Raw genomic sequence first — 11372 nt, 5'->3', positions numbered from 1 at the left:
CAGATCCTCTCTGCTCCCCCAACCCCGTGGACAGCTGGAGGCTGTGAAGACATGCCATTGGCAATGCTGCCGGTGCACAAGGTCACCCGGCATTTGGGGGGCTTTCAGTGGTCTGGGAGGGCAAGGCAGGACAGGGTGGGTGGTGATGCTGAGCTGGGGGCGGATGGGGAAGGGCCGTGGGCTCTGAGTGAGTGAGGGAGAGAATGAACTACTGACGCCAGGCAGGAAGTCGATTTTCTATGAAGGAAGAGAACTGCTAACAGTGCCAGATGCCACAGGAAGCTGACAATATAGACTGCAGGGACCACTGGCTGTCACTGGTGCCCAAAGTGCTGGCACTGTGTGTTCGGGGAAGAGGTGTGTACGACACAGTCCCTGAGTCCAGGTTTCCTGTAACCACACAAACCACTCTCTGTGTCCCACTTCCAGGTGAGCACAAGCAGGGCTGCCCCATACAGGCTCCACAGACACAGCGGACAGAGGGAATGGGCAGTGGAGGGCATCTAGAACATGAACAGCCCGGGGTATTTTCTGGCAAGCCCAGAGCCTTGGATGTGAAAATCTGAAGAGGGTAGTTCTGGCTACTAATCAGAAGGTCAGCGGTTCAAATCCACCAAGGGCTCTGAGACAGAGAGGACCAGGTCACCCGTGAAACTCTCTGGGGAGCTCTCATTCTGTCCTGTGGGGGCCACTACAGGTCTGCACAGACTCAGAGGCATACGGCAATTCAGGGGTGCTCCAAGACAGGAGCCATGTCTTTTACCCCAATTGCTTTTGATTTATCAAAATGGCCAGCACTCACCATGGCCTATAGAAGCTGTTCTTCAAACCTGCCTCAACCCCCTACCGCCTCCCTCCGCCCCAGGCTCGCCTGAGGATGAAGCTGCCGCCCTTCTGTCGCCATAAATAAAACCACTCCCCAGCTAGATGGGCAGAGTTAATGCCTCTGTTGGCTCTGCCAACAAGGTCGGGGTTACTGTGCCAAGCGAACAGCCTGGACTATCCCATTGACATGAAATTGTATTTCTACGCAGTTTTTTTGTTATGAGAAGATGGGTCGATGCCTTTGATACGCAGGGTGGGCCTTTCACGGGAGCAGAGGGAACAGAAACGAAATGGTGTGGAGGCGTTTACGAATAAAGCACATAACTTTATTCATGGTGTGGCTCTGGGTACACCAGGGATGCAGAGTACAATGGTGTCAGAGTACGGCGGGGGCAGCGGCGGCTTGCGACTGGGGTGGCGTGGGCAGGTGGGGGGCCTGCAAAGCACAGCAAGCTGGAGCCTGGCCGGCCCCCTCCTCCTCTGCAGACAAGCACGTGGCACTCTGGGTACAGACAGACAACCAACCACTCAATGTTCACGGGGACACGAAGGCTTTTACCAAGAGGGTCTTCCAAACATTTGCTTTTGGATTTGGGGAAGGGTGGGGGGAGGGGGACGCGAGGGGGAGAGAACAGTAGGCCTTCCACACTGGAAAAGACAAAAATCCCACAAAGCCAACTCACAATGAATGACCCCAGAGAGCGCGTTTTGGGGCTCTGTTGTGGGGGATTTACAGAGACCACACCTCTGGGGCCCATGAAGGGTTCTCAGGAATGGGGACAATCGATGGTTTACTCCTCTGTAAGGTACAGCAACGTATGCACACTTTGAGGCTCTGTTACAGAGACCACACCCCTGGGGCCCACGAAGGGTTCTCAGGGTTGGGGACAATCGATGGTCTACTCCTCTGTAAGGTACAGCAACGTATGCAAACATAGTCATGGCACGGCTCGCCCCTTTATGAGTTGTAGACTGTCCCCTCCCTGGCCGGGGCTGAGAGTCTAGGAAGTCCCACTGAAGGCGGGCAGCCGGCAGGCACTCAATGACAGCGAGCTGCTGATAAAGGTAGGAGTCATTTCATTTTGCTGCATGCAGAGTTTGGGAAGAGTCATTCAGCTGAAAGGCCTACCTCCCCTCTCCTCACCTGCTTATCTGAGTTGGCCGCCAATTACACTGGGCTGAGCAAAGCCCTTCGGCCAGCCTCTTCCCCAGGCCAGCTGCCAGGTCAGCGTGTCAGAGAAGGCTTGGTGTTAAGCTTGTTTTGCTAGCTGTTGTTAAAAAAGACCTACCTAAGTCAAAAGTGGTTCCTTTGAAGTGGGTGTGGGTGGGTGTTAATTTGCAAAAACACACTTATTTTATATAATCATCAGAGAAGCATTTGTTTAGAAAAAGGTGTTTGCTTCGCAGTGTAAAGAAACTAGGTGAGAATTTCAGAATCGGGACCAGCAGGACGATTCCAAAGGGGCTGTTGGATCTGACCAGCCTGAGGGGCAATGGGGAAAGCTGCAGGGCCACCTTCTGAGCCCCTGCTTCCACAGAGGAAGCTCAACGTGGGGACAGTAGTCTTTGGGGATGTGGAAAGGGAGCGAGGAGACTTCTTTTGCACCTTATTATTATCTACTGGCTCTAGCTCTGTGGCTTGGAGGTTTCAGAGAACGGGTTGTCTTTTGAGTTTTCAAAGAAGTCGCATTCGGAACACCTCATCACTCAGCCCAAGGCCAGCCGTGCGGGCTTCCCAAAGACAATAAATAACTTAGGAGGCTCCCTGGGGAGAAACTGGAAAGGAAGCCCTGGCCTTTATCCAGTCCACGGTATCTCAGGATCCAGAAGCTCGCTGCCCACAGACCTCCTTTCCAGCCTCCATCCAAGTTCACCATCCAAAGGGGCAGGGCTCACTCAGGAGATCAGCCATCTCCGATACCATGACCCACCCACTTGGAGGACACCCGTGCTGAGCCCAAGGTGACAGCACAGAGGGACACTGGGTGGGGAGGCGGTGCAGGCCGCCCCCATGCCCTGCTCCCTACCCTGGGGTCTTCTCCAGAGAGCCTACTGTGTGTTCACATGCCTGCTGCCCCCTCCCCGCTCAGCATGTTCAGCTGGTAGACGGGAGGCACCCGTGGGCTCTGGCAGTGCATTTATGTGGGTGGGCATGCCCAGTAGCTGGCATGCTCGAAAGGGAAGCAAGGCCCTCCCACCACCTCCGACCCAGCTTGGACACAGAACCGAGTTCAAGACACAAGGACCGTGGCTTCACACCAGGCAGCAGACTTTGGAAATGGCACTTCTCGGTGCCCTGTGGCCTCTTAGGCTCCCAGCCCCGCTCTCTGCTGCCTTTGGGAAGTTGATGCTCCTTTTTCTTAGTCCTGAGCCCAGGGCACAGTTCCCAGCATCAACTAAAGGCAGGCATCTTGGCCGAGCCACCTGATGGCACCCATGTTTCCCACATACCTCATTTCCCTGCGTGGACATATACTCTGCAAGGGTGGGCTGGGCTGGGTCTTCCTCAACCAGTGACCCCACCACCACCACCACCCACCATCGCTACCAGGAACAGAACCTCTCTGCCAGCCGGGTTCGGGGGCCGACTGGCCATCACTGAGGCTGGCGGTGGTAGGGAAAGACCGGTGGTCACGGCGCTCCACGCTCTCATGCTACAAACAGCTGGAAGGGCGGGGCCCCAAGGACAGGGCTCAAGAGTTTCGGGAGAGGTCAGAGAGAGGGTGAGACAGCAAAGGGAGGGTGAGACAAGAGGCAAATGGCCTATGAAGGGTTGGTGTTGCAAGCTGCAGGGGGGCTGCTCTTGTCATCTCCACGCCACCTCCAGTCACACACACACACACACACACACACACACCACCACACCCCCCCACAGCATGAGGAGGGTCCTCACTGCTCAGAGCCTGCAAAGCCATCCCAGTGTCCATCCCCCACCCCCACCCCGAGAGTGGCCCTGTGGCCAGTAGTCCACTGGCTCGTTACCACCAGCGCCGGACAGACCAAGAGCTGTCCCGATGCTGATGCTTGGTGCCAAGGGGCAGCACGCCTGGCTTCGGCCGTCGGTGATGGCTGAGGACAATTCCACGGCCTGGAGTTCCCGAGCAGAGCCAAGAGCCGGAGGATGGAGGCACCTGTGTGGACACTGTCACCGCCTCCAGCTCACTTCCTGTTCGAGTCACACGAGTTCCTTTCCGGAGTCCCACGGGGCCATCTTCGCCTGGGTGTTGGCAATGGCTGAGGCTCAGGAGGGACTCTCGAGTGGAGACCTGGTGAAATACTGAGTCCCTACACGCGCCCTGGCCTTACATCCAGTCTTCAGGCTGATCCTGGCCAGGGCCACTCTGTGAAACAGAGTGAAACAGGCAGCACAGGTGCAGGTGGCAGGTGGAGCCTCCTCTCGATCTTAGGGTCAGGTGCATTGCACCTGGGCACGGGGCCCTTTCTGAGGCTCGATATGGGGGTGTGGGGCAGACACTGAAGCAGAATCAGGACTCAAAGCACAGGCAGACTCATCCATCTCCCGTGGGTAAGTGTAACACGCACACACGCACACATGCGCACGCCTATATGCGCACACACCCACACAAGGCTCGGCCAGAGGGAAAGCTGGAGAGGCCATATCAAATCTGTTGGAAGTCATCTACCTGGAGTTGCAGGGACTGGAGGAAAAAAACAACCATGCCATTCCTTCTCCTCCCACGGAACAACCTCCACACACAAGACCAACCCTGGACAACGCTGCTGCGCAAGGGGCTGGGGTCAGAGCAGAGGACGTTAGACTTGTTTCTGGCCAAGAGTGCTCCAGGCTTCCCCAAGCAGCATGCAAGTCTGCCGGCCTGAAGGCGAGCCTTCCTGTCCTTTCTTTGAAGAGCTGGGAGCCCCCCTCACACACCGTGGTGGGGAGGGCCGGCCAAGGGTATGATCTCAAGTAGAACAGGGGTCAAGGGGTGGGGGTTCCCTTTCCTTCTCTTAACAACAGAAACCCAACAGAACCCACAAAACGAACAGATAGCGGAGTCCTTCAGCAACCCTGGCCCAGCAGACAGAAGACGACCAGGAGCTGGCCACCACCCAATTTCTGCAGCAGCTCACATGGGGCTGCCCCGCTGCAGGGCTCCATTCTGGCCGAGCCTGGGCAGGGCTGCTCCAGCCCTAAGGGAAGCCAAGTGCGGAATGGCTGTGGCGACAGGGACAGGTGCCTGGTGCTCTGTTTTCTTAGCCCTCAAGCTGCGGAATCAGCAGCCATACTTTGGAGTGAGTACAACTGCTTCTGTTTGACAACACCCCTACCCCCCTCACCCTGTGGGCGGCCCCCTAAGGGCACTTGTTGGCTCTTCTCCGACAGGTAGCGCCCCTGGTGGATGGCAGCCGAGGGACATGGAGGAGGAAGGCGCTCGAGTCTCAGACGTAAGTTGGTGTAGAAAGGTCACATGTGAGCAGGGCAGCTGAGTCTGAGAATGGAGAGATTTCTACCCCTTGCTCCTGGAGTCCTGCTGTTGGGTGGCTCAAGTGTCGGCTGGCTCTCCGGTGTTTCAATCGGTTTCCCCTCTCTTGTTGCTGGGCAATGGAGGTTTGCAAAGTCTCCCATGGCGTTTGGGTCATGAGTTCACATCCAGTGTGTCCCCACCATCCTTGCTCCCCTTTTCTAAGGGGGAACTTCAGAAGAGCTTGGCTTTCTTCTTCATATCGTTGCGTCGCCAGAGAGGCAGCCTGTCAAACTCCTGGATGGACATCCCAAAGACGTCCCGGAACACCTCGGGGGCTAAGTGGCGCTGCAAGAAGGGAGAGAAGCAGGGTCATTGCTGATGGCCACACGCACACCGGGCAGCAGCTGTCCAGTGTAGGCGGGATCTTTTCCACGAGCAAGGGGGGATGACTAGGGAGCAGTTGACCTCCAGCCCTGAGGCTTGCTTGGTTCCAGGCCCTGAACCCTGGGCTCCTTACCTGGTCAGGTGTCCTCCCACTAGATCACAGAGCTGGCGGAGAAGTAATCAGGACCCCAATAAGGAGAACCGATCAGGATGACGACCCCACCCGCTGCCCCCTTGCCACCGAGTTGGTTTCCAGGACTCCGCCAGGAGCAAGGGGTAGAAATCTCTCCGTTCTCAGACTCAGCTGCCCTGCTCAAACCTGTGGCGATGCTGCAGGCTGTGGGAGAACGGAGTCCTGGGGCGGGTGGGTAGGGGGCGAGGCATGTTCTGGCTGGAATCACCACTAGGCCTTTCTTCTTCGGCATCATTGAGTGGGTTTGAACCGCCAACTTCTCAGCGAGTTGCAGAGTATCAATGGTCTTTGAACCACCTGGTGGGAAGGCCCCCAACTCAAAGCACACTCGCCACCACGGAGTCGATTCTGACTCACAGCGACTCTCTAGCAGTGGTTCTCAACCTTCCTCATGCCACGACCCTTTATACAGTTCCTCATGTTGTGGTGACCCCCCAACCATAAAATTATTTACATTGCTACTTCATAAGTATAATTTTGCTACTCTTATGAGTCGGGTGACCCTTGTGAAAGGGTCGCCCCTCACCCCCAGAGGGGTCGGGACCCACAGGTTGAGAACCGCTACGCTAGAGGGTTTCTGAGACTATCAATCTTTACTGGAGCCTCACTTTTCTCCCCCAGAGTGGCTGGTGGAATTGAACCATCGACCTGTAGTTAGCAGCCCAATGCCTAATCCACAGCAATGACCAGGGCTCCTAGTGAGGAGGACAGGAAGTGATGCAACATTCTGGAAGTGGCTACTTCTGGTCCTTGGAAGCTACAGGAAGCCAAGGCAGCTGGAAAGCTTCAGGCCTGGGGCATCCACCCCCACCCCCAAGAGCATTCCCTGGGGGTACGGGAAGCTTCATTTCTTTTGTCGGACTTAGCTCTTATACTTGGTCAGGAAAACTAATCATGCTTTAAGAGGCTGGCAGTCAGAGTTTCTCTTAATTAAAATCATTCGGGTGGAAATAAACAAAGAGCAGTCATCCATGGCTAAGGAGATCTTAGGCATGTGGACCCAGATAACCCTTCCACAAGGAATGTGGACAGGGTCCAGAGATATTCAGCCAGTGAAAACCCTATTGCCTCGGTAGAGTCCCCTCCTGACAGGGACCTAGGGACACCTGCCAGGGATCAGAACGCCCATTTTCTCCTCTGTAGCCATAATTGTGGCAACCTGGGATTCCTAGAGAAAATGACTATGAGCCATGCTTCGGGTCATCTCTATGTAAATTTGGGTCTGCTGGGCTGCTGATTTCAAGGTCAGCAGTTTGAAACCATCATCTGCCCCCGGGGCAAAAAGAGAAGGCCTCTAATCTTATAAAGATGACTCACTGCCAGAGAGTATATGATGACTCACAGGGACCCTATAGGAGTTTCGGAGAATGTAACTCTTTACAGGCATAGAGAGCCCGGCCCAGTTTTCCTCCCGAGGGGAGATGGGTGGCTTCAAACTTTGGACCTTGAGGATCACAGCCCAATGTGTAACCACTATGCCACGAAGGCCCCCCATCAAGGCTTACACTTGAAGTCTTACAGCCTCAGAAACCTGCGGCACTGAGTTCCGTTCAAAGTGCTCAGGGCCGCCTCAGGATCAGCGGATTCTTTTAATCCCATTGCATTCTGCTCTCTCTGCCCAGATCAAAAGTCCCATAGAAGAAGGCTGGGAGTGCAAGCGCGACAGGGAATTAATGGATGAGGATGAGGGGGTGATGTTACCTCCAGCCTGGTCCTGTCCACCTCTCGTAGGGTTTTGTTGCGCCCCCTGCTGGTCACCATGAGCATTTCGTATGGAAATATCTGAGGAAGAAAAGACCATCATCTCTTCTGGGACCAGCCTGTTCCTTTGATGCACAGAATCCACTGTAGCCCAGGACAGACCTTCTGGGAGATTCTCCCAGGGCAGGGGAGCCGTGGGCGAGCCTCCCTCAGGGACCCTGCTGCCTCCCCACACAAGCCTCTCTGTGCCCTTAGAGAGTTGTGTGGCTGAGACAACAGCAAAGAAGGCAGGGATCCCAAGAGAAGTGATTACTCGGCCGTCCTGATCCTGGGACGGACGTCGGGGACAAACATTAGAACAGCAGACTGCCCGAGGGAAGCCAGCCTCTGAGAGGCAGCTGTCCTCTGGTCCTGCCCACTGGAAATGAACGCGGAGAAGAGGCAACAGAGAAGCCAAACTGCTGCCAGGGTTCCCAGAGGTTGGCAAGAGGTGGGAAAGGGAGCTTTGGCTTCCGGGGCACAGTCTCTGTTAAATTTGAAACACACAACACTTCTCTACGTCCTTGACCCTCCACCCCCACCCCTGCCCCACTTCTATGATCTCAATCCTACCTCGCAAATCCAGCTGGTCCAGTGCACATACATTGGTATAGACAAGAGTTTCCAATATACGGAATTCAGGATAGATAACCCCCTCCGAAACAGTAATGGGAGTAACAACTTCAGGAGGGTGGGGAAGGGGAGAGAAAGGGGAGAGGGGGAACTGATAGCAATGATGGTGAAATAACCCCCCTCAAGGGGGATGAATGCCAGGATAGCAGGTGAAGGGATAGAAGGGGTAGTGTAAGATATGTATACATAACAATACATAATTGTGGTAGTTACATAATCTGGTGTCCATTTGGAACTTGAGAGGATTAAGAGTGAATGAGGTGGAGTCTAGTCTGTCAATCGGGTCATAGCCAATGAGGCTTCTGTGTGGGCATGGCTTTCTCCTGAGGATTCTGGGAACTCCTGTCTTCTTCCATGGATGTGGGAGACACTTTCTTTCTCTGCTGACTCCCGGAGAGACACTCTACTGACAAGACACATGGAATGACCTACCCCATTTCCCCGAAAATAAGACAGTGTCTTATATTAAGTTTTGCTCCCAAAGATGCGCTAGGTCTTATTTTCAGGGGATGTCTTATTTTTCCATGAAGAAGAATACAGTACACATTTATTGTTTATTGTTTTATTAAAAGAGACCTCGCACTTCCTGTCTGCTCCGGCTGCGCGGCGACCAACAGTGAGCTCAATGGCGGTGCCCACCGCTACAGTCCAGAGTCCAGAGTTATGGTAGCTTCAGGGGGCCTTATTTTGGGGTGGTTTTATTTTCGGGTGGATGCCTTATATTTCATTGAGAGGCAAAACTGTAAGTAGGTCTTATTTTCGGGAGATGTCTTACTTTGGGGGAAACAGGGTAGAACCTGGGAGCTGGGGTAGCCACATGGAGACCCCTGCCAGTGCTAGATGCTTACAACATCACTGGATTCACAAGACTTCCCACCCACTGGCCTGTGATCTTCCTGCATTCAGCCCCATTGCATGTGCTTTGTGAGTCTGAAGAGGACTTTATAGACTGGGCATATGGGCTAATATCGGATTTATGGACTTGATCTGGACTACACTGGGATGTTTTCTCAATATTCAATTGCTCTTGAATATAAACCTCTTTCTTATTCACATATGAGAGTCTCCCTGGATTTGCTTCTCTAGTCTACACCGACAAACACAATAATATACTAAGGGTTCTTGAGGATGGCAGGCTGTGGGAGGGAAGGGGGAAAAAGAGGAACTGATAGCAAGGGGCTCAAGAAGTAAGGTAAAGTTTTGAAACTACTGTGGATGACAATATTTGTACCTATCTGCTTAATAGAATGGATGTGCGGACTGTTATCATATATGTAAGAGCCCCCAATAAAATGACTTATTAGTAATAAGGAAAAAGAAAAAGACAGGGTGATGACTGTTCAGTAATTTAGTGGACGTGCTGGTGTTGCTGTGGTACACACACCATGAACACTGTCCCATTGCAGCTACTTGCTAAACATGACAAAAACGGTTAAGATGGTAAGTGGTTTGTTACAGCTATGAGAGAAAGAGAAAGAGCTAGAGAGGTGGGAGTGGGGGGGTGGGGAGGAATAACAGGTCCCAATGTCTTTCACATGCTGCTGCTATCTGGCAGGATACTTTTGCACAACAAACTCATTGTAGGATTGCCTCGTGAGTCTTGCAGCGAGGGAGCCTCTAGAGCAGCGTCCCTGGGCTGCTATACGGACACAGCACAAGCCTGTGGCACCTCTGGAGGCTCGGGGTCCTCTGGAGCTCTGCCTGGGAGCCTAGGACTGAGGTGGTTCCTTGCACGCAAGACGTTCCATCTGAAACTGGACCACAGTCCCCTAGCTGGAGCACTCGGCCTCCCGGCTCATGGCCGGGACCGAGCAATGCCATGGTCACAGGGAGAGGTGTGCGGGCATTTCTCTGCACACAGAGCCCCAAGGGTGAGCTCAACCTGCTGGCACAATGTGGCAAGACTGGGGGAATGGCAGGATGCTCTGTCCCATGGCTTCACTGTTCCAGCGGGCACACCCTCTGAGAAGCTAGGAAACCAGGACCTGTAGGAGGCGCCGTGCTGGCTCATCACCCGGCATCAGAGGCAGCAATAGAAGACCTGCACTTACCTTTGGTTCCAGCATGTTGGGCATAGACACTCCCCGGTCCATCCGCATCCCGGGCATCATGTGGCCGTCCGGGAGGGTCTACAATAGGAATACGGCATCAGGGGGACTCCAGAGCCACTCAGAAACCTGAGAAGGGGGCTCTATGGTCTCCCAAGTGTCCCAAATCAGGTCTCTAATCCTCCCCACCACTTCCTAGATGCACCATCTTGATTCCCATGCATTTTCCAAAACAAGAGTCTTGCTGAGTAAGGGGGGAGCACTGCTTCATACTAAGGTGGGGAGAGACCCTGGTTCAGGAGCCAGTCACTCCTTGCTGGCTGTGGGCTTCTTGTATGGAAGTATCTGGAAGATCCCAAACAAACTAAAAAAGATGGCCAGGTCTACTGTTCAAACGGTTTTGTCTTATGCTTCTTCTCTTCAGTCTCCATCACCCCCTGAAAGAGGTTCGGGTTCTAGGAAGGAAGCGCTGGTACTTGGGCAGACTGTCCGTTCCCCTTGTTTGATACATGAACTTCTCCTCATTTGGGACCAGACAAGGGGGAGGAGGACGGAGTGTGCCGAGTGGTCGGAATGAAAAGGGGGGAAAAAAACAGAACCAACCACAAGGCTGGTCTACTTCTAGTCCACCAATGACTCCCCAAGGTCAAAGTGGAAGTTGTCCACCATCTGGCTTGGTTCATGCCATTCCCAAGGCCTACAGGGGCAGCCTCAGCCCAGCCCCAGGCCTGCCTGCTCCTCCCTGCTGGGGACACAGGATGGCCCACACGCCTCCACCCCAATCGGCATCTTCTGCAGAGAAACCCTTCCCCAGAGCAGCAGGCCTGGTTGGAGGAGGGCCTTCCTGCTGGCGTGGCCAGCGTGAGGAAGGCCGAGGGTCCCGTACCTGGAAGTCTGGAAAGGAGAAGAGAGGAGGAGGTCAGGCGAGAAAGCTGTGGGAACCCTAACAGAAACCCTTGCTTTATTTGCAACTTCCAAAATGCTCCCCCCGTGAATCATGTCTAGTCGTGAAGGGAGGATGCAGCCAGCATCAGTCGACCATCTGGCCGCCGAGCCTTACCTCGGACTCCACCACTGACGTCCCCATAGCTGTTATATTGTGCAAAGTCCGTGGAGACAGGC

At 54.2% G+C, this 11372-nt stretch overlaps 1 protein-coding gene across 8 annotated transcripts in view; it reads right to left on the bottom strand.

Moving 5' to 3' along the window:
• Positions 1-1129: 1129 nt before the first annotated feature.
• LOC101654698 (actin-binding LIM protein 1) overlaps positions 1130-11372 on the bottom strand; it is a 93632-nt gene continuing 83389 nt past the window's right edge. For all 8 annotated transcript variants that reach the window (XM_045291239.1, XM_030885985.2, XM_045291238.1 and 5 more), the window contains 5 exons: positions 11311-11371; positions 11137-11144; positions 10254-10331; positions 7531-7611; positions 1130-5597 (listed from right to left, as the gene is read on the bottom strand). In XM_045291239.1, coding sequence (XP_045147174.1) covers positions 5484-5597; positions 7531-7611; positions 10254-10331; positions 11137-11144; positions 11311-11371 — 342 coding nt within the window. In that variant the 3' untranslated portion in view covers positions 1130-5483. The remainder of the gene's footprint in view (positions 5598-7530; positions 7612-10253; positions 10332-11136; positions 11145-11310; position 11372) is intronic.

This window comes from Echinops telfairi, unplaced genomic scaffold, assembly GCF_000313985.2.
Source record: "Echinops telfairi isolate 266 unplaced genomic scaffold, ASM31398v2 ScPeMD7_70;HRSCAF=299, whole genome shotgun sequence".
Classification (NCBI taxonomy): Eukaryota; Metazoa; Chordata; class Mammalia; order Afrosoricida; family Tenrecidae; genus Echinops; species Echinops telfairi.
Note: the sequence above shows the minus strand (reverse complement) of the source record. Positions and strands in the feature narration are given on the sequence as shown.